The sequence below is a fragment of the Xiphophorus couchianus genome, chromosome 19, assembly GCF_001444195.1.
Source record: "Xiphophorus couchianus chromosome 19, X_couchianus-1.0, whole genome shotgun sequence".
In the NCBI taxonomy this organism is placed as follows: domain Eukaryota; kingdom Metazoa; phylum Chordata; class Actinopteri; order Cyprinodontiformes; family Poeciliidae; genus Xiphophorus; species Xiphophorus couchianus.
The window spans coordinates 9,041,259-9,063,646 of NC_040246.1; the positions used below are offsets into that span (position 1 = coordinate 9,041,259).

General features: G+C 40.2%; 2 protein-coding genes across 10 annotated transcripts in view; one reads left to right on the forward strand and one right to left on the reverse strand.

Annotated features, from left to right (window-relative positions):
- Positions 1-868: 868 nt before the first annotated feature.
- On the reverse strand, positions 869-4,756 carry brms1la (BRMS1 like transcriptional repressor a). Of its 3 annotated transcripts, none has more exons than XM_027999791.1 (9): positions 4,603-4,756; positions 3,530-3,693; positions 2,920-3,010; positions 2,711-2,838; positions 2,553-2,632; positions 2,368-2,464; positions 2,193-2,282; positions 2,047-2,111; positions 869-1,963 (listed from the first exon to the last, which is right to left on the reverse strand). In XM_027999791.1, the coding sequence occupies exons 2-9, from the start codon at positions 3,666-3,668 to the stop codon at positions 1,865-1,867; spliced, it is 789 nt and encodes a 262-aa protein (XP_027855592.1). In that variant the 5' UTR covers positions 3,669-3,693; positions 4,603-4,756; the 3' UTR covers positions 869-1,864. The 3 variants fall into 3 exon arrangements, with proteins under 3 accessions (XP_027855592.1, XP_027855593.1, XP_027855591.1); XM_027999792.1 differs by lacking the exon at positions 4,603-4,756 and adding an exon at positions 4,565-4,586; XM_027999790.1 differs by lacking the exon at positions 4,603-4,756 and adding an exon at positions 4,200-4,334.
- Positions 4,757-4,893: 137 nt separating this feature from the next.
- ralgapa1 (Ral GTPase activating protein catalytic subunit alpha 1) overlaps positions 4,894-22,388 on the forward strand; it is a 62,480-nt gene continuing 44,985 nt past the window's right edge. For 2 of the 7 annotated variants that reach the window (XM_027999781.1, XM_027999783.1), the window contains exons 1-19: positions 4,894-5,032; positions 8,273-8,383; positions 8,500-8,549; positions 9,459-9,516; positions 9,712-9,755; positions 9,871-10,048; positions 10,146-10,261; positions 10,558-10,696; positions 10,794-11,002; positions 12,000-12,314; positions 13,140-13,319; positions 13,415-13,486; positions 13,576-13,724; positions 14,126-14,249; positions 14,389-14,535; positions 14,616-14,706; positions 15,372-15,533; positions 16,070-16,216; positions 20,007-21,773. In XM_027999781.1, the coding sequence (XP_027855582.1) occupies positions 4,927-5,032; positions 8,273-8,383; positions 8,500-8,549; positions 9,459-9,516; positions 9,712-9,755; positions 9,871-10,048; positions 10,146-10,261; positions 10,558-10,696; positions 10,794-11,002; positions 12,000-12,314; positions 13,140-13,319; positions 13,415-13,486; positions 13,576-13,724; positions 14,126-14,249; positions 14,389-14,535; positions 14,616-14,706; positions 15,372-15,533; positions 16,070-16,216; positions 20,007-21,773 (4,165 nt within the window). In that variant the 5' untranslated portion in view covers positions 4,894-4,926. The remainder of the gene's footprint in view (positions 5,033-8,272; positions 8,384-8,499; positions 8,550-9,458; positions 9,517-9,711; positions 9,756-9,870; positions 10,049-10,145; positions 10,262-10,557; positions 10,697-10,793; positions 11,003-11,999; positions 12,315-13,139; positions 13,320-13,414; positions 13,487-13,575; positions 13,725-14,125; positions 14,250-14,388; positions 14,536-14,615; positions 14,707-15,371; positions 15,534-16,069; positions 16,217-20,006; positions 21,774-22,388) is intronic. The other 5 variants (XM_027999785.1, XM_027999782.1, XM_027999784.1 and 2 more) reach the window with 5 other exon arrangements.

A 22,388-nucleotide genomic window follows, 5' to 3' on the forward strand; every position in this document is an offset into this window, starting at 1 on the left:
ACAATAAATTAGAATATAATTCAAAAGTTAATTCGTTTTAGTATTTCTCTTCTAAAGGTGAAACCTATTCATTAAGCAAAGTACTTTATTTCCAGAATTTTTTCAGTTAATGTCTATTATTGCTTATAGCTAAGAAAAACCCAAACTCTGTTTCTTATATTAATTTTAAAATAAGCATGTTAATACAGCTGCAGTCTAGCTTATTTAATCAAGGTGAAAACTGCCTGAACCTCCAAAAAAAAGATAAAACACAGAAAGTCAATAGGGTCCATTCTTAAGCTGCATCGAAACTTAAGAATGGAAAGTTGAGTGGAAGGAAAACATAACACACATCCAGAAGAGATAACGAAAGGAAATTTTTAAGTATAAACATAATAGTCATAAACCATGCACCTTCCTCAAAGTGCATTAATGAGAAAAATGTACTTGATATTCTAATTGGTTGGAAACACCTGATTTTTGGGGGAAAATGTTTAAGACAATTACCTTTTAAAGTAAGGCTGTCAGTATTATGGAAAAATCATGCCAAACCAATACTCAAAGGCTGATGGCCTGCATCATATCGGATTCAAATGTTTGAAATATTTCAGCCTGTCTGAGTTCTGCAGGTGTCAACTAACGACAGGTTAAAAGCAGTTTAGAGTACAGTGTGATTTAAAGCTTTCTCTCAGCAATTCCTGCCTCCTCTTTAATAGTCTGTGAGCACATTGGAAGCTCTAATGTGGAAACCGTTAATATTTAATTCATATGGGTGATGTAATGACCTATGAAAATCCAGGGCTTGGCACTCTTGGTGTGGTAGGACTGAGCTGGTCCGTCTATGTGTTGTTTTTTTCCTTCAATCCTTAGTTTTCACAGAGACACGGAATAAACGTATAAAAACCTTTATTTGTAAAACCCATGAACAGGATTAACAGGAAAGACACAACTGCACCTGACATGAACCGATCTGCCAAAAAAACACAAAATACTGTTCTTATTGCTGATCAAATGGAAACTTGAAGGATGTCAAAAAAAAGGAGCCCAACATTTCTAATCATATGAAAATATTGGTAAAAACAAAAAGAGGTAGGAGGCAACATTGTGCACTGCAATATGCTCTGAAGCACTGGAAAAAAGCCCAGATGTTTTAATTATAACTGTTATTCCCTGGTAAACTAAAAGCTTTTTGAAGATAAACTAAAACATCATACATGTAATCATGGGTCATATGATTAAGAACATCAGAAATAATGACACAGAAAAGCTTCCAAGCTAAGCCAGAGAACATTAATAATTCTCCAATTGATAGACCAAAAATATTTTTTTTTACTCTTCACTTAATATGTAAAAAGACAATGGCATCCTCATCTAAAATTAGTTTTCTAGAAAATTAAGTACTGCAATTTGAGGGTGTTTAAAATCCAACTGGATGCACATTCAAGACATAAACACTGTAACTATTCACTCATTATTATTCCTCTTTTGAAGGACAGTTTCTTAGAAAATAATTGACTCAAGCCAAGTAGCTTGAGTGGGAGAACCGTTTGTACTGCTGTGAAGAAGTTTAAACCAACTCTACGACCTGCTTAGTGATTGCTTTGAGTTTCATGTTGTTTTTTTTTTTACAAAATCAGACAAATGAAGATGCCGTTTACATCTGTAAAAGCCTGAGTCTAAACCAAAGCAGCCACATCTGTCTGAAAGGATCATTAATGTTGGGTTTTTTTTATTGCGCAGAAAAACCTGCATTACTGGCAGCTTAAAATATGAAGCTTTAATTGCCACCAGATTTTGGGGAGTAGAAACGTTCAGATTAGTGTCCCTCGTACCTCTGCTTGTACGCTGAAGTCCTTATGTGCTTTTAAACATGCGTATGGGCTCCTCAGCAGTTGAGAATCGGCCTATTTTTGTCAGATCGGAAGGGGAGCAAGCAGCTGTCCGTGTCAACCTTCACCCTGTGAGGGCCCAACGTAGCAACAGACTGCAACACAAATGAAAACGGTGTTGAAAAATGCATAAAACACTTGGTAATGAAGAAATGGACAGACAATCTTGAATGTGCACCTTTCTGATAGCTGTCCAGTCCTCTAGGATGTCCAAATCTGGCAGCATATAGACAATATATGGACGTGTACAGGGTTAAGGACACATTCAATTGCTAAAATTTTAAGGAAATGTATAATTCCTAGATGTTGCGACACAAAGGATATCAGAAACCACAGAAGGTCGCCTCCTCTTCTTATCTGGACTTAAAGCATCTTGCCTTTTCTTCCTCCCAGACAGCTCATCATTCCACAGCTCTGAACAAAGACAAGATGACTCAGAGGCATTGCGAGAAGCTCCGAAGGCTTTGCGGCGCCAAACACACTGCAGTCACCGAGCTACCTGATGTGATGTCGATGCTGTGTCTGTCCTCCTCCAGTCTCCTGATTTTCTCCTCCAGCTCGCTCTGCACTGTATCAAACAGCAGCAGTTTCTCACTCTGCTCACACACAATTCATAACAAGTTATGAATTAAAACAAAGTTCAGCTGTCCAGGAGAACCTTAGTGGATAACCGGTGTTTCTAACCTCCCAGTGTTGGCACGCAGCCTGGATTTCACAGTCGTACTTGTTCCTCACAGAATCCAGACACAGCTCTCGGTAAATACCTGACAGAGAAAAAATACAGGCTGTGAGACTGAACACCGTGAGAGGAGTAAAAGGATTTGTAGACGAACTGAAGTTACCTGCCACTTTAGTGCGGACCTGCATGTTCTCCAGCAGTACCGCCAGAGGATCGAGGTATTCTGCTGCCCGTCCGACCTCGACCTCCGCCAGCTTGCAGTTCACCTGGCTGAGTCGCTCTCGATACAACCTGCACACCATGCCACGAGGAAGAATGGATGTAACTCGCTGTTATGACACTGAGTACACCAAAAATCGATGAGCATCTTACTGGTGCTTCAGATTGTTGAAGTGTTTCTCCAGGTTGGACATTTCATCCAGGCACTCCGTTCTCCTCCGTTCACAATCTTCCTCATCCATTTCTGGGAAATTCAAAAAGGACCAAACATTCCTCTTGTGTGACGTGAAGAAGTTCTCATACCTTTTGAACATTTTGACATTAAAACCATAAACTCTAGTTTATGGTTTTATTACTGAGATTCGCTCTGATACACCCAGCCCAAACTAGTAAATAATTGTAAAGTGAAAGGAAAAAGATACAAGGTTTAAAAAAAAAAAAGATGAATAAAATATAAAATGTATGGAATGCATTTTTAGTCACTTCTGTTGATTTATGGAACCTCTACTTCATGTAATTACAGTTGCAACTGTTAACCAGTATGAATGTACCAGCTTCCCTATAGAGACGGTTGCAGGTTTTGTCATTTCTTGTTTCCAGACTTTCTCAATTTCATTCAGATTGGAGGGAGAACAGGGTTACATGCAATTTCAAAATGTGAGAAAGTTTAAGAGGTATGATTTGTTTTTGTTTTTTTACAAGTCTACTTTACGGATTATGCACGTCATAAAAACAACAGTAACCAACTTCTGAGTTTCCTCACCAGAAGTGTCTCCATCCTCAGAGACAGAAGAAGTGTCAGATTCCTCCTCGTCTGAGCTGGAAGCTTCATGCTCCTGTTCTTCTACCTCCATCTCCTCTGCTACACTCTCCCTCTTCTCTCGGTCGCGGTGCACCGGCATCGCACCAACAACTCCAATTTAGACTCTAAACAGAGATGCGATTAAGCGATTAATTGAAAAAAACAACAACACACACATATATATATATATATATATATATATATATACATATATATATATATATATATATATATATATATATATTTATATTTTGCGTTTTTAAACATAATTGTATTTTCACATTTATGTAAGACAATAGAAAACCTTCAATTAACACGCTTGTACATTAAAGAATATGATTAAATAGAAACATTTACTATTTATTATTTTCCCAAATTCTTCTTACATCCTGTTTACACCACATGTGTATCTGAGGGGGGTAAATAATCAGTAATTACATCCAATTGATGTACTTACTAGTTAAAATGCAAGCAAACGTAGCTCGATAAACTTTTGTATTTTATTAATAATTTAACTTTACAAACAAATAATGTTAGCACTTCGTTAGCATGTTAGCAAACCAGTTAGATAACAAACATGATAACATCACAAATTCGCAAAATAAGTAAATATGTTTGAATCGCAACTTACATAGTTTTTGAGAAAGGCGATAATTACGAGAACCCTTTCAAATTATTAAAAAAAACTATAAAAATGTTAAAATAGTTTTTCTTTGCGCACAACTTGTGTTCCTGTCATGCTAAAAACAAATCTCAGCAGTGCGTTCTTATGGGAACTGTAGTTTAGTTTGATGGTAAGACTAACTAACGAAGGGCCTACAAAATGGGCTTTGAACTGCATTACCCAGAAGTCACTCTAAGGCGGAGAATTCCTTTACAATATTTAAAAAGGCGTTAAAAACTTTATTTGTTGGTGACTTCTTAGTTTTTAAAATACATAAAAATGTGCGCAGCATATATTACAATCACTTTAACAAAAGTTTGAAAACCGCTTACTTGTATTTATTGTGATTTTTGTTTCTAATATCACTCACTTTGTTTCCGCCATGACAGCCACCGTCGTACGAGCCGCCCCTGACCAGAGTGGAAGAAGGGAGGTGCGGTTTAGAGATGGATGCGTCGCCCCGCTATGTCTTACACATTCGCCTTTAATTTGACCAGAATGGGGGCAATTTTGCTGATGGATATTTTCAGCTCTGTAGCGGAGGACTGGTGTTAGTGAACCGGGAGCGACGAGGTTCTTGTGACGGTTAAAGATTAACGTCTGAGTCTGACTCTGCGGCTCAGCTAGCCCCTCTCAGCTTCTGCTCCTCACCGTCGCGGTTTTTTTTGTTGTTGTTGTATCTCCTGCCTCGGGAATGTTTTCCAAAAAGCCTCATGGAGACGTTAAAAAATCAACACAGAAAGTGTTGGACCCGAAGAAGGACGTGTTGACGAGACTCAAGCATCTCAGAAGTGTCATAGGTGAGTTAAAGATCCACAGTTAAGCAGCTAAGAGGTTAGCTTGTGTTTCCCTGCCTGTGTACATACATACTTGGTGCATGTCAGGCCAATCTCGAGCATCTATAAGTTGCTCTCTGTGGGAGTAAATGCACAACTAATTATTTTTTAAGGCTTCAGTTATTTCTTACTGTTGTTTTCAAATAGAAAGAAATCCATTATGATATTTCAAACACAAGTTTATCTTGGAAATGACCTATAAAAATAAGACATTCTATACGGTCACACTATATTTTTTTTTACCAAGTTACAAATTGAAGATATATTTGAATGGTGCTTAAGGAGTTAGAAGCCTAGCTGTATAGAGTTCATTATTCATGCTGAGAGTAAATGAGGTGTTTTTTTTATGACGCTCTTGGTTATTGTTTATGTTTTTGGAAAGTGGAGTTTGGAAGATATAAGTTTATATCTATGGTGGTGGTTTGATTGTGTTTTTTTTCTATGCCAATCACAAACATGTATGAATTGTGAGAAGCTCTGTAAACCATATTTAAGTAAGTGAAAAAATTGCTGAGAAAAAGTTTAAGAAAATATTGACAGTAATGTTTATGTACCATAATGTTCAATTTTGGACTGTCTGTAAGATTGTTTTTACTTAATGTAAGTTGTATTTACAGAATAAAAGCATTTCTACGCTACCTTTAATGTGACATATGTCCTGTACAATTCAACTGATAAGCCAATCTCCTAAAGTAAAAAAATATGAGCAAAGTAAAGCTACAGTTAGCTTGATGCATCAGTTTGTACACACTTTGTTTAAGCAGCTTTTGATTTATTTGTAGCATTCAGTCTTTAGTTTTGATCTGTAATCAGTTACGTTGAATCCAGAATCATTGTAGTGTTTTCTTCTGACCATTGTTTGTGTTCTGTTATGCATGGGTTTAGGAATACAGTTGTAATTTGAAATATTTTTTATTCCGTAGAAAGCGTCCAGACTGAATAAAGTTGACCAAATCTTGTGGGAGAAATGTTGTCAAGTTCTCATAACCAAATGGGAACATTTCATACTAACTGAACAGAACCATTAATCCTTAGAAAACATGGATGCGTTTCATAAATTATGTCAGTTTTGCTGTGTTGTGTGTCCTCCAGGCTGAAATGCAAACACTGTGATGCCGCATGTTGTCAGTCAGGTTGTGGTGATTTCTTCACGGGTGTGCCTGCGTTCTGCACAGGAACCAGAAGAGTGAGAAGTGCTGAGTGGGTTTTCTCACAGCACAAACAATTTGTGATGTGTCGGAGAAACGAGGACCTGATATTTTACCTGGTGGAGCTGTGAGTGCTCGGGCAAGCTTGGGTCTCACTAATAGCTCATGCCGGATGGGGAAATAGCCTCTAGTATTTCCTCTCTGTGTCCAGTACCATAGCGGAACTTCCTCTGTTTTTGTCTTTGTGAGAAGGGTGTGCCCCCTTTCTGTGCTCTGTAGGGAACTCAAAATTATGATAACAACCACAGAGACCTACGAAACATGCCTGCACCAAGACAGTTTTAACCACAATAGTTCTGGTTTGGGTGATGAAACTTTGGTGAAATTGCTAGTTTAGTTATTCTATTTGTTATAAACTTAAAGAACGTTTTATAGACTTTCAGTCTAATCTAATGTGGCTCATTTCTAAAGTACTTAAACTATGTTCTATGCAGAAAAATAAACAAAAGCCCATATGCAGGATCTTGTTCATTCAGTCATGATCTGTATCTGTATCTCAGATGAGGGAATAATCATTGATACTGCAGTTAATTAGATGCTTTACCTGACTGAAGTGTCCCTCTCTACGTTTTTAACGTCTGTCAAACATTTGTATTAGGTTAGGGCTTTTACAGCAGTTTTAGCTTATTTTCTTTTAAAGATATTAATAAAAGTTTATGAATCAACCTCATACTGCCCAACTCAAGCAGAAATGGTGTCAGTAGTTTGTGCTGCAAAGGTTTGTGGCACCAAAGGTTTAAAGATTAGGACTTAAAATAGTCACGCAGAGGTTTAGTTTATAATTTTTTGAAAATGATGGTGGCGCAAAACAACATTTTTGCAACTCAAACCAGCACAAATGAGCACAAAACTTGAGCATGAGAGACTTTACTGTAGATGAAGTCTCAGCAATATAATCCATCTTCTATAGGTGTTTATTTGTGCTTGGTCAGGGGGATTTAGTCATGTGGGTGAAAGGTGGTGTACATCCTGGGCAACACTCAGACACGTCCGTTGTCTCGGTTTCAAACATCTGCATTTTTGTTCCTTATTGTGATTTTAAACAGCAATAATAATAACAAAACAAATCTTGGCTTCGCTCTTGTTTCTGTGAACATCCTTTATAAATCCCTGGTGGGGAAATGCAGTTAAATCACCTCCATTTTTAAGGTTTATTTGGTCTTTTACATAATGTATAACAGACAATAACTTTCCCTAAACAAATCTTAATGTTTGTTTCACTTGACATTGGAAGCCTTGAGTTTCACCCTATTATTAGCCATGAAAATCTAAAATAGATTTTCTATTTAGATTAAGAGTCAGCTGCACAGTGTTGATAAAAGTTTTTGCTTGAATGTGTCAGCTACAGTCGGAGAAGATAAACCTCCCAGCCAAGACCTTACAAGGGAAGCTCTGACACTGATGTGAGTTTGACTTTCAGCTGTCGTATAAGAAGGAATCCAAAATGTGTCTCTGCAGAGACCCGCTAATGTCAATAAAATATTATAGAATCAGCATTGTGTGACTGTGAAAAATAATAAGGGGCAAAAAAAAAGATACACAAATCCAAATGGGAGCAAAAGCAAACGCGGAACATCATGACATGAAGTAAATTTGCAGAAGTCAGATTAAACTCTGAGTTCATGCTTCTGAGAACTACTTTCTGATCAGAAATGTCTAATCTTTAACAAAGAGTCTTATTAATTTTTTTACCACTGATGCATTTAAACACATTCTTCAACTGTAGAATGCTGATAAACAAAGACTGACGTATATTATTTAAATGATGACCTCAGCAGAGCTGTTCAGTTCGACATATGAAGTTGTAAATAGTGGGCCGCAACTGCAAACAGAGTAATTGGTTGACAGCTATTAGTTGCACTCCACAAATTAATGTGTAATGGGTTTTGTTTTATGCTTGGTAAGATTGTAAAAACAAATTGGCAAGGCCTCTGTGATTCGTTCCTTCACTCGTTTCCCAGATAAATCCGAGCCTCGTTCTGTTTCTTCTTCACAGAAAATTCCGAGGCTCCAGATCTGAAGCAGTTCTTTGAGATGTACTATTCCCATATCTACTATGTCTTCTTTGAAAACTTTGTCACCATTGAGGTCAGCCTCAAGCAAAAAGGTAAAGTTTTCCCATTAATAAACGGCCAAAGACATTATCCATCATCTTCCCTTTTTTTTGTCCTTTTTGTGATTGTTTTTTTTATGTGTCTTTTAACATGGCTCTGTGTTTTACAGGTCATAAGTCTCAGAGGGAGGAGCTGGACTCAATCCTCTTCATCTTTGAGGTAAGTATTCCAGAAAGTGGTAATGTATTATTTCACTCTGGGTAAACAAATGGCCTAATGTGTCTGTGAGTTTTATCAGCAGATTGTTTTGGGATTTGTTGTTTCCAGCTAGATTTATTGTGGGTACAGAACAGAACCCAGACACACTTGGCATTGTCGCTATGTGATTTCAGATTCCTCCAAACTAGGGACTGACAACAACTGTTTAGGAATAACCTTGATAAATGTTACAGACCTCTAACCAGTTGCTGCTTTAAAGACCTAAAAATTAGACTGGCAATAAAAACACAAGTCTGTGTGTGTATATTAAATAGGCTAGCAACAATACAACACACATAAGTTTATGAAACTATGATTTCATGTGTTTGTATTGTCCACCCCTAATTGTGGACAATACAGTTTATTGTTTAAACTGTTTTTTTGTTTTTTTTGCAGAAGAGAAATTAATAAAGTACAGATCATTTCAAAATTTGTGACATTACAAAGAACTGGTGGCTTGTTAGATTGGTGGCTGTTTTATTTCATGTTCAATGTATTTAAACTCTGCAATCAGATTTGTCCATTTCTAATTCTTGTTGTATTTGCTGGATCTAAATCTGAGAAGACCAGATTCTAAAGTTCTGGAAAATAATGAGCATTGTGCTGATAAAAAATTACCATCGATATTGTCTTCATGATATTTAACCATATTATTGCAATGTAATATTTTCCAAATAAATGGTACTCCTTTTACAGAGGAAAGAATAATGAATAGAAAATCACGGAATAAAAATAAAATGAAATGTTAAGTTTAATACTAAATGGCCACCTAATTTTCACCCTAAAAATCTTACTAAAATATTGGAAACGTCTGAAAATTTGAATTTAAATCTCCCTCAAACCAATCTGTTGTATATTTTTGTGTTTTAGAAAATTCTTCAACTTCTGCCAGAGAGAATCCAGAGTCGGTGGCAGTTCCACAGCATAGGTACGGTTTCCTTACTCCTAACACATTTTACTACCAAAAATTTTTTTTCTGTCAAGACTTCTTTCAGTCACATTTTCCTAACAATTTAGACAACAAGCAAGTGCTTTTTAAGCAGCTTTCTTGTTTAAACTCACAGTAAAATCAGCCAGATAGCTGAGTAAACTAATGAAGCTGTGGCTCATATTTTTCTTCCAGGACTAATTCTTAAGAAGCTGCTTCACACTGGAAACTCTCTGAAGGTAATGTAACAATGTATAAAAGATGTTTAACATCTCAACTCCCTGATCATAGATGAACTATTATTGATTTGAATTTTTCCCTCTTTTTTTAAAAATTCTTTAATCCACATCTTAGATCCGTCGGGAAGGCGTGCGGCTGTTTTTGCTGTGGATGCAGGCGCTGCAGAGCAACGCTGAGACCGAGCAGCTGTGCATGTTTGCATGTCTGATTCCGGGTTTTCCCGCTCCTCTCTTACGTGGGACCCCACGCACCCTGGACACTATGATCAACCCGCCGCTGAGTCTGACTGAGAGTTCGTACAACTAAAGCACCCACTAATACAGACTGTGGTTTGTTTCCCATTGGATCATTGAATGCAGCTTTTATATTCCTGCTTTTCATTTCTGCAGCTCAAGTGACCCCAGAAGAAATCACACCATTGGTCGCTCCACAGTCCGGCGATAAGAACCAGGATGACCTCACTGCCTTTTTCCTTGAAGCTCTGCTGAAATACATGGTAAACCAGGTATTATCTATTTTCTTACTAACATATTTAATGAAACCACGATGTAATAATGCTGCCTCGCTTTACTAATATTACTAATGGTAAACACAGGGGATAAATGCGGCTGGTGTTGCTGATTTAAAGGCATATTGCATCCCCTGCTTGTAATTTCTTTGCTTGCTGCTTTCACCCACATGTGTGCAAACATTCACACACTGATAAGATTCACAATGGTGCTTCTCTCTACTTGTTCCCATTTTGTGCGGCCTAATTTCTCTTTATAATACAGGGCTTTTTTGTTTGTGTGTATCGACCAGGCAAAGTCTCTGGAGTGGCGGTGTAAAGAGAACCATGAGCGTGGCTTCAGCTTCCTCTTTGGCCACTTCAGGAAGTTTTACCTTCCTCACATATTTCCCAACTTCGCTATGGAAACGAGCCTGTACAACCCCATCTTGGGTCAGTGCTCTTACTGCAGGAAGACTTCCATGAATTACATTGGAAACAGGAGATTTGTATGTTTTGCTGAAGTGCCTTTGATGTTATGTTTTTTTAGATGTACCTTCAATGCGTCCTAAGCCCTACTACAGTGTGGTGCGCAGAGAGCAGGATGGTGGTGAAACCGTGTACTGCACCAAGGAGAGCTTCCTTCAGGCCAGAGTCATCTTTATCCGCTGGCTCGTTTCCTTCTGGTTGGAACCGCGACCCAACACCCAAACCCAGATTCCAGGAACAGAAGGCGAGAGCGTCCCAAAGAACATACAGGTACTGTCCTCTAAATATGGCGTTTATTAATGATTTTTTTCAAGGAATTATCCTAATTTATTGTGTATTTTTCTGAAATCCACACAGAATCTCAATTATAAGCAGAATCTCAAACTCAACCATTAGCCATTTTCACTTTGACCACACAAGTTTGTTGCCATCCAAATTGATTTGTTTCCTGGAACAGACCAAGCGTTTAAGTATAATGCTGCCTTCACATAGGAAGCTTTTAAACACAATTATTATGAATGTGCTGCTTGACTGCAGAGCGGGGCTGCACTGTTCCAAGTGCAGCGGACTGCCCATCATGCCACTCCGTACCTTGTAGCGCTCTGTGACCTCATCTGGGTTGCTCAAATCAGAAACAGGCTGGCACATGTCAACATAGACTGAGATGGAGGAGGAGTTAACAATGTGTTAGTATCTGAGCTTTGCACATAAGACAAAAGAAATATAGTGCAGTGCCAAAAAAAGCTGTTATTTGAAACAATACCCAACTATTTCAGAGTGAAAGGTGACTTTCTCTCCTGCTTTTGACTCCAGCCTGATGCATGTATTTTTGGTAGTGTTGAGGCTGGGACTTTTGGATCACCATATTGTTGGCGTTAGCATGGTTTATCCAGTCTAAAACCAGTTTTGATCTTTGTTTGGGATCATTGTCCTGTTAGAAAATCCAATTGCATCCAAATTTCAACCATCTAGGTGTTGTTTGGAGATTAAATTGAAGAATGGCGAGGCCTCTTTCATCATCATTCCATCCAGTTTGGCAAGGCAAAATGCCACGAGGTCTAGCAGAAATCGTGGTTTCTGTATTCTTTGGTTGTAAAGCCTCATCCTGTCTCCTTTTAAAGATATCTCAAAAGATCAATCTATATTTTTCTTATTTTAAAACTCTATCTGGTAGCATTTCCAAGTCAAGCACAGAGGTGGTTGCTTGATTTATAAGACTTTGGCTTCTATAGTCATTGTACTAACTGTTATTAATCGTCTGTGTCAGCGAGCAGTTGCTGGATTGGCCGCTCGCTCAGCAGGCAGCTCTGACGACGGCGGCGGAGGAGGGAGTCGGTCCGAGAGTCACCTAGAAAGCAGCGGCAGCTCGTTGGGGCCGACGGGAAGCAGCATCGGCGGACCGGTGGGTGTAGGAGAGCCGGAGCAGAGCCACTCCAACACTTCCACGCTGACGGAGAGAGAGCCCAGCTCCTCCTCCCTGTGCTCCATGGACGAAGAGCAGCTGACAGACATGGAGGTGGTGAGGAGAGTGCTGACCAACTCCAGAACCAACGTCAACTTCATCATAGAGATCTTCAGACAGGTGAAGGAAAATAAATATTAGTGATCAGTTTCAACTTTTTTGATATTCTGTCAGTTACATTTTTAAATTAAACATTTTTACCTTAAATATTCTCATTCCAAGTTTATTTGTATTATATGGAGACATATGGCCTCTTTAATTCAGCAATCTGTAAAAGTAATATTAAAATGCTAATAAACCCATTTTAAAACTATTATTAGACAAAGATTTTTTTTAAAACATTAAAGGCAGCTGTCAGTCCTCCTAGTGTGGATGTCCCTGTAGATTTACCTCATTACCAGACTGCAGAAAAACAGAATACTCCATCTCAGACTCCAAAGGCCTTATTTGGTAGTTCAGAGGTGGAGGGATGGTGATTTGGATTTGTTTTCTACTTATTTAACTTGTGCCAATTCATTTGTACAAGTTAAAGAAAGGAAACCTCTAAGGCATGTTGGATAGGGGCTCCTTAGATCCAAAGCAAAAAGTCGGATGCCTGCATCAGAAGAGAAAACATTCAGAGTGTAATGGTCGCCCCAGAGGAAAAAGTTACATTGTGTTCTGCATATTTTGTGTAATTACAAAAACATTGCACATGCAGTACATTTCCGCAAAATGTTACTCTTTTGTTACATTGGGCCTGGTTCCACACACAAATACTGTTTCTAGGTAATTGGCAATAACAATGTCACACCTTGTGTAAGGATATGTTCAAGGATTAAATACAATATTTGTTTAAGTTACTTGTGGGAGGTTAATGAATTTTTTTTGCATTGGGGGACAGTTGAAATTATTAATAGAAATGTATGAATGGAAATGAAGTAATCTACTTTCTCTCCTACTCAGGGATTTCTACTTCCCATGTGTGAGGCAGCTGTGATGCGAAAAGTGGTTCGTGTTTATCAAGAGTGGATCTCCATGGAGGACAAGCCAGTGTTTATGAAAGAGCCAGAGGAAGGTCCGTATCCCATTCCTGCTGCTAGTAGTCTGGATGCCGGCTCTCAGCTGGGAGACAAAGAGGCTGAGGTGGGAATTTCTTCAGAAACAAAAGTTTAATCAGTCAAAATATTCATAATTATAAGTAGCAGTTGAATAATGAATTTATGTTCTGCATTTTTCAGAAAATCAACAAAGAGATTGACAGCGAATTGCTGGAGTACAGTATTCATGCTGGAGGTCAAACGACACTACAGGCAGGATCTTACACTTTGCTCTGGTGTACACTCAAGATGATTCTATCTTGTTCTTTCTCATTTTATAAAACCCTTTGTGTCTTCTCCAGGTCTTCATCACCCACTCTGCCAACGTTTTCCTGCTGGAACCCGCCAATGACATCAAGATCCTTTTAGAGGAGCATGTTGACATGTGCAAACGGGTCCTGAACATCTACCGCAGCTTAGTTATGCACGAAACCATGGACCAGAAAACATGGTAAAAGAAAAAATACTCAGAACACGGCAATAAATATGTCAGCATGTCACTGTTTTCAATTTTCTACTACTGTCACAGATATATGTTTTTTTAAACATATTTGAAAATGTGTGACTTTGTGTGACAATAAGTCAAAGCAGCTTTTGACTTATTGTCAAGTAATGCATCATGTGGTGTTATAAAAATTCACTTAAAAATCAAATAAAGAGACTTAGCTAAACTTTTCCCTATAGATTACAATGCAATTTATTTTGGCAAACACAGAGAGATCCATTGCTATTGATAAATCAAAACAAACAAACAAACTAATAATAATAATAATTAATCATATCTCCTTGTGTTCGACTAAACAACTATTCTGATTTTAAAAACAAAATAAATATTCCTGTACTTGTTTGTAGGGAGCAGATCTTACTGGTCCTGCTGAGGGTGACAGAATCTGTCATGAAAAGGCCTCCATCCATCATGCCTCAAGGGAAGAAAATCAACACGCTGTCCGGCAGGCTGGCTGGGCCCATCTTTCAGGTACACAGCTGACACTAATGTTTGGTTTCTATGTCCCTATTCCAAAAGACCATTTAGTTTATTTAGTAACTAGTTATTATTTAAGCAGATTTATATTTTTAACCTTCTTTTTTTATTTCACTCTGCTTTTTCTTTGCAGACTTTAATAGTTGCCTGGATTAAGGGCAACTTGAACGTGTATATCAGCAGAGAACTTTGGGATGATCTCCTCTGTGTGCTTTCTTCTCTGACCTGCTGGGAGGAGCTGGTTACTGAGTGGTCACTCACCATGGAGACCCTCACCAAGGTATTAAAGGTTTCTTACCTTAATGTTGCCTGCTTTCTTGCTTCTATATAAACAAGATTGATGGTGTCTCTGTTTCCTAGGTTTTGGCCAGGAACCTGTACAGCGTGGATCTAAATGAGCTGCCTCTGGACAAACTCAGTGAACAAAAGCAGAAGAAGATTAAAGGAAAAGGTTACTGGACATGGTTTGCTTTGAGAAGTACTTTATTTAAGCCCCAACTGTGACTATGAAAATAATCTGTTATATTATCACCCTTAACTTGAACAGCCAAGGAGCAGTGTAGGCACTTTATCTGCACTCAGCGTCAAGGCAGTAAAATGCCTTGTGAAAGTCATTTTCAACCATAAGCATCAATGTATTTTATCAAGATTTTATCTGATAGACCAGCTTCAAATGAAAGGAAAAGGATGGTTGGTTTTCAAAAATGTCTTACAGAGAAATCTGAAGCATTCCCTGAGCATAATGCTTCCATTGCCACTTGTTACCATGGGGGGTTTTGGGATCAGGGCGAACTTCCATACAGTCTCAATTATTTTCAAGCCTTTAACAGGGTATTCTTCATGGATTTCTCAGCAACCAGCTCCATCTGAGGAGCTTCTTTTAAGAAAATCATCCCCACAGAAGAATGCCGCCACCATCATGTTTTACTGTGGGGACGGTGTGTTCAGGGCGACGTGACGGAATTGTGTTTGCAATAAATTTTTAGTCCATATATCCCTTTCCTCCATTTCACAACTATGAACTGGTCTGAGGTTATAACTTTGCAAGACACAGGAAATATGTAACACTACAATCACTAGCTGCTCCTAAATAACTGTTATTTGTTCATCCTCCAGTCGGTACGGAGGGCCAGCGGCAGGCCGTGGATCGGTCTTTCTCTAAAGGCTGGAGCAGAGACCAGCCGGGTCAGGCGGCCGCCATGCGCCAGCGAAGCGCCACCACAGCCGGTTCACCAGGCATCGAAAAGGCAAGGAGTATTGTTCGCCAGAAGACTGTAGGTCAGTATCATCTCTGCTTGAATTCCCTTCATCTTATTTTATATTCTATAACTCATTAATTTAAGGCAGAGTTGCTCATGCTAACCAGCTCTTGTCTGTAATATTTCTTGCCCCATGCATGCAAATTTGTTTTAATTTTCATGTCGAGTGTTTCATGCAGGAACTTGAGTGATCCTGTTTGTGAAGCTTCCACCAGCCTCTCACTGTTTCCTTGTATTTTCTGCAGAGCTAATCCTGAATCAGTGCTCCTCCACCTTCAGTGTTTGTCTTTCAATCTACCCACAAAACGTTTTCTCTCCCTTCTGACTTGTTTTATAAATATCTTCAAATCTGCCTCTCCTCTCAATCTCTTACCGGTATTCACCTTCACTTCCCTTTTTTGTTCTTTCTTTCTGCTCTTTATTTTCCTAATCATTTTTTGGTTTTCATCCTTACGTCTGCCTGTTTCCACTCACCTTTCTTCCTTACTCCTCACTACAACAATACTCTTCTGTTTCTTTCCTCCGTTTTCTCAATTTCTCTTCCGACTTCTTCAGCCCTGCGTAGCTGTTCTACGGGGGACTCTCTGCTGTCCTCCGCCTTTATTCGCAGTGCTAAGAGTGCTCCTGCTCTGGCTCCGCCTATTCCTGTCCTCCACCACCACCACCACCCTTTTCTACCCCCTCTTGCCGACCATCTGGCAGGTACACTCTTTTTGCAATACCTGTCTTCCTGCTGCCTGGAAGCAATAGATTCCTGCACGTCTGACTGCCTCTATTAAGTTTGTTTGTTTGTAGTTTGCATGCTTTTGAACAGGAATTCATCCTGTTTTTCAATTTAAACCAACCTTGAATACTGACCGGCACTGTAGCAGGAAATTTGATACTACAGAAAGGCATTTTGACATTCAGCATTCACTGTGTCTGATGTATATCTGTACACATAGAACTGGACCTACCTGTTGTCCTGTCTCTTTACTTTTAACTTTCATTTTTCATAATACGTCCTGCTTGAATTCCTGCTTGTCCATGTCCATTAAATCGCATGCCTGTGCTCTTTTTCTTCAAATGTTTGCTTGTCTGTCTGTCTTGTGTAACTTCCACCGCTTGTGATATGTATAATTTATTTTAATGCAGTTATTTCTTACAGATCCTTTATTTCAGAGTCCTCTAATTTTCTCTAAGCATTCTTGATGCTTGTACATGCATGCTGTTTGTTTCTTATGTGAATTACAACTGTCATAGTGCATTTTATGTAAAATAGAGAGGCACAAATCAGAGATTTGTGGCTTATTTCTGATTTTGAAAAAAAATCTTCTGTCTCATTAAGTACTATATGTGTTCAGAATGATTTTGTTTACTTTGTGAATAAATTGAAAGGTTTGAAGTCTTCATAAGTGGTTATAACAAAATAAAAAGCTTTTTCATTTTACAAAAACGCAGCTAGAAGGTTTAAGGGTGTCGCTTTGCGGCATGAGCATTGTGGCAAAATCCTCCAGGTTATTGGACATAGGAGTCATTATATTAAACCCAACTAAAAACAATTATAGCATATCTGGGTTACTCTTAGAAGATAACAGTTCACTTACTTTTTATGTTATGTCATTCTTTGCATATTCAAATTTCACATTTTTGTTTCCTAAGATGTGACTTTCAGAGATTTTACACCTACTAAAATCTCTAAAATTAAACTTTTATTCTCCATTTGTTTGCTTTTTTTGTTTTGACATGAATACTACACAATATGTTGTCGTCATGGTCGGGTTCAAGGACTAGAGAAATATAAAGGGCACCTGAAATCCAAAGAAAAGTTTGACTTCCATTCACAAAACCTGGAGTTCTATTTCATCCCTACTGGACACCAGAGGCAATGCTTCAAGCACTGAATGATCATTCTTGTGCATACGCAGGTTGAGTGTTAATCACAACAAAATCACCTCTGACCCACTTCTAGTCACATGACAGCTGGCGCTTTAGTTCTTCTTGTGCGCAGGTGTGATTGTGCGAAGCTGGTACCTTCCCTAACTTAGGGTTAGGGTAGGGCTTGTTGCTAGTAGCCTCATCACCGCGTATGGTCGGATCTCCAGGTGAGTTTCATTCACTAGGGGCTCCACAAGGTATTTTTTGTTTTTTAGCAGATCTGCAGTTGTTGCTGCGATAACTGATAAGTTTTGTTTTTCTTTTCTGGGGCAGTAGTTTACTGTTTGCTTTAACCCTTGGGGAATTTTAAATTGACTATACACATAACACCTTTGTGTCCCAAAATAGTACACTTTATAAAGCTATTATAAAATTTCAGTATTTATTGTTTTCACTTTCACTGCAACAAATCTTTCCAACTGCTTCAGATCTATCCAAATATATGATGTTTTTCATATGTAATTTTTTTTCCTATTTTCTTTATGCCTGTTTTGTCCTAAAAAGCTTGATGCTTTTTCTTTGAAGGAGAAAAATTCAAAGTTTACAATATTTTCCAAAAATAAACTCAAAAGGATATATATATAAGAATATTTTAGTTGTGGGTGTTTCACCCTCAACCAATTTGAAAATTAATACATTAATTTTTAAAATTTTAAAATATTTTCCCAATCACATTCACACTTTCCCTTACATCACTGCCAATGCACCAGGACTATTTTTGTGGTGTTCAATATTTTCATTGTTATGCATTTTGGAAGGTAATAGAAGCGTTTCCCCATTGAAACTTGATGAAATAAAGGGGTGGGCCCTTTGGTAATATTAGTGGTGTCATCACACCTAAAACCTTTTTTACTTGTATTTTGAAGGCAGAAGCTTAGGTTAGTTTGGTTTTTATGTAAAGTTCCTTTAAAATGCTTAGGTAACTGTCCACTGCAAATATTTGGTCATAATGGGAGTGAATGGGACAGACAGTCTTAAGTGTACACAAAGGCATAACTTTTGTACTACATACATTATAATCAAAGGGACAAAATAATTTTTTTAAAGAAAACTAAAAAAAGCCCATGATTCCTACAATTAATGTTTAAACTGACTGAGATATTGACAAATTAAAAAAGCAGTAAAGCAGGATGCCCCATTTTGATCAGCCAAGAATCCCCAACGGTTCATTTGCCGCATTCCTTGATTGAGTGTTGTGGCTTATATAACTCAAAAGGCGTTAGTGGTTTTGCTCGTATGCTGATCACCAGGAAGTGTTGCAGGTGACTGGTTCACTTCCACCTCATGTCCCGATTGCTTTGCCCCATTGGCAGTTTCTTCATTTTTTTCCCAAAGGAAGCATTTCCAATTCAGGCCCCTCTCGTTCACCCGGTGTTCACCCGATGCGTCACAGTGGCCCCCTCTCCTGTGCTGCCGCAACACAAGACCAAGCGGTCCTTGACACTCAGTTAGTGATCGATCATGTGGGACGCCTGGCCTGCAGGTGAACATGGAGATAGCAGTCTGACTCCCTCACAGGAGACCATCTTCCTGGGCATTGCCATGAACTCTCTCTCCATGACTGCTTGGCCATCGCCCCAGTGGATCGATAGTATGTTAAGTATGCTTCTGGAAATCAGGCTTGGCGTGGCACTACCTCTTGTGTGGTATCGTCGACTTTTGGGTATGCTCACACTCGGTTTTACAGGGTCAATGTGGCTCCGCCCCATCACCTTCAGGGAAGCAGCATCCATGAACATCACACTGAGGTAGGTGTTGTAGTGGTTGTCCCTTGGATGTTGCAGATTCCTCGTGACCTTGTTGACATAAATAATCCAGTGCTTGGAGCACCGCCTCTGGCGGTCAGTAGGGATGAAATAGAATGAAAGTTACAACTGTAACTACGGTTTTATTAATCCCAGATGACCACCAGAATGCTTAGATCCTCGGAATCTGTGCATCTTGCAAAAAGTTTGAGGAATTGAGCGGCAAGTGTCATGTAACTATATAGTCACGTGGGTCACCGGTAAGTCATAGGTGACTTTGTTGTGATTAACTCTCAACCTACTCATGCGCAAGACTGATCATTCAGTGCTTGAAGCACCCCCTCTGGCAGTCATCCAGGATTCATAGAACCGTAGTTCCAGTTGTAAATTTCAAACTATTGACTAAGGCCACTTTGACATATTACAAGAAAATCTCTTTGAAAGCAAGAAACAAAGCAAGTTTGGAAGGGTTTAACACTTTTTCACATATTTCCTCACACAAAAATTGAAAGCACAAACAAAAGAAACTCATATCTTAGCTCTGATATTTTTATCGTCTGTTGTGTTTCACTAAAAGTTAATTTATGTAGTGAGCTACAAAAACGCGCATTCATCTTCTTACGCTATACACACACACACACCCATATATATACAGTATATATATATACACACACACAATTGATTAGGACTGACAATAAAACAGAAGGAGTCTTCCACAGCACTGCAATTACATATTAAGTGCATGTCACAGTGGGTTCTATGTGTTAAGCTCTTCCAGACTTATTTCAGGGATCTCATGGTCTCTGATTTCATCACCCTCTAATCAGCAGATCTCGAGGACCCCCCCAACACGCTGACGTCCCGCACTTCACGAATGAGGCACTCATCACAGAGCGACGAGACCCCGCCCACCACCGGTTCCGAGGTCTTCCAGGGGGGAGCTTGTGACCTGGACACCCCGGCACCATCCACCCTCGCCCGGAGTAGCAGCGCCTCTGACATCATGGAGCCCTTCATCGCCGAGCGGGTCAAAGGTGAAGACACCCAGCGGAATCCCATGTCCTTCCTGAATTCTCCGCACCACCACTCCACAACTACCTCCTCACTTGCAGCCAACAGCCACACAACTCCGCCTCTCTCACAACCCCTCACCTCCTTTAATCCCACATCTTTCACCCTCTCCAATGGTGTTTCCTTGTCCTCAGAACCACAGGATGATGCTAGTGTTTATAACCAGTCCTGGCTCCGAGCCGGCTCCGGAAGCCACGGCTCTAGCTCTGACTGGGTGAGCGACTGGGACTCCGCTTTCGCTTTTTCATCTGAAAAGGAAATTGATGCAGATGAGGGGGAGGTGGGGTGTGAAGTTGAAGAGGACGATTTATTCTCCTCCATCAGAGACTATCTCATTCAGAAAGGAGGCGAAAAGAAAGAGGAGGTCAAAGAGGGAGGCGGTGCTGGTCATCTATTAGAAGGTTTTGTGGCTTTACCTGCACAGGAGCAAAGCAGGGAAGCCAGATCCCAGTTAGAGGAGGAGAAGCGGGTGGTAAACGAGGACAGGCAGGTAAGTAAATCAGTGAGACACAGGAGTGTGGACTCCACAGAGGAGAGTGAAGCAGAGCAGCCTAGTATCTACGAGTGTTTGGAGCTACAGTGTGAATGGCCATCTCCCAGTGTTAAAGGGAGCACTAGCTTAGAGAGAAACTTGGAGGAGAAAAAAACAGCTGGAGCAGGACACGAAGGGAAACTTGACTTGTGGGGTGAGATAGAAGAGAAACAAGAAGATAAAGGAGAATCAAAACAGAGGGCGCGGTTGATTAGACAGAATTCAATCACAGCCGAACCTAACACCGAATCATCAATTCCCCAAACCTGCGACTCAGCCAAGTTAAAAATGTCTCGCAGTGGCATCAAGCGGCATCAGTCTGCCGGGGTCCATGTCAGCTTCCGGCCCTCCACCGAGTCCGTCCAGTTCCACAACCCCTTGGAGAACAAGGAGGCCCACTGGAGAGCCAGATTGCGTCGCCTCAGTCATTTCCACACTCACAGCCACTCGGCTGGGGAGAAGATGGCCAGAGCTGGGGTGGGCTCAGGGGGAAAGCTAGGAGCAGAAAGTCCAGGTAAGTTCGGCCCAGGGAACGGAGCTGGCCATAAAACACGAGCAAACGAGAAGTTGTTGCCCGGAGCTCCTGCAGGTAGCAGAGATTCCTCTGCAGGCAGACTGGGGACAGGAGGGGAGAAGCAACTCCCAGGGTCCTGTATCGGGTCCGGTCTGGGCCCAGAGGTCAACTCTGAGGGTTTGTCAAGTTCCTCAGGAGTGCGAGGACGTTTGGGACGCTCTGCCCTGCGGTCCCGAGTCTGCCGCTCACGCTCCCAGGAGCCTGGCATCACTACCTCACGACACCACCAGGGCGCTCTTCTCGGTGGCATGTATAAGACCGTTGTCCACGCCCTGTCCTCCAAACCTCGGCCCAGAGGCCAGGGGTCATCCCAGGGGTCATCGCCGCAGCGACAGACCAGGGCCAGCTCGGGTGACGCCTCGCTAAAGGATCTCTACTCCCACGTCCTGGGCTACTTTGGAAGAAAGACGACAACGCCAGGTGAGGATTGAGGCGAACGAAGTGCTCAGAGAAGACAAAACAGTGGAGAGAAATGTTCACGAACACACAAACACCAGCCGTTCTCTTTCCTTTTTGGCTGTTTTTAACTGGTTTGATATGATGGAATGATATTTTTGGCTGAAACTCATCATCTTGCTCTTGGACTGAACCTGAAACTCCCTGTTGATGTTTTGCTCTTGAACGTAGCCCCCCCCCCCCCCCTCCTCCAGCCTGCCTCCTTTCAAGGACCCCACGTCCTTCCACCTCCTGTCACTTGTTTCTGTAGGCCAGAAGCTCCATCCCTGTCCTCTCTTTTTTAAGGGCTTCGGGATTTTAACCTTTGCACCTCCTTCCCCATCTTCTCCTCCCTCTCCTCAACTTTTGCATGCAGCCTCTTTGAGTCTCTTTTACTTGCTCCTGGAAACTGTAGAAGAAAATGACAATCTACTGTCTGGAAAAAAGTTAAAAACATCAACAAAACTAAAACTAACTGCAATTGAGAATGATATTGGATGTTTAGCTGGATTTTCCAGCTTCAGACCCTTGTTTGCTGTAGGACAATGAATATTAAGTAGGAAAATATGCTATACATTTCCACTCCACTAGATGGCAGCA

Bases quoted from the DNA above. Each gene is read 5' to 3' on its own strand.
- brms1la (XM_027999791.1), bottom strand. From the start codon at position 3,668: ATGCCGGTGCACCGCGACCGAGAGAAGAGGGAGAGTGTAGCAGAGGAG. The intron at 2,633-2,710 runs GTAACTTCAGTT...TTTCTCTGTCAG, and splicing joins GGTCCGCACTAAAGTGGCAG to GTATTTACCGAGAGCTGTGT. The intron at 2,465-2,552 runs GTTAGAAACACC...GTGTGTGAGCAG, and splicing joins CTGCGTGCCAACACTGGGAG to AGTGAGAAACTGCTGCTGTT.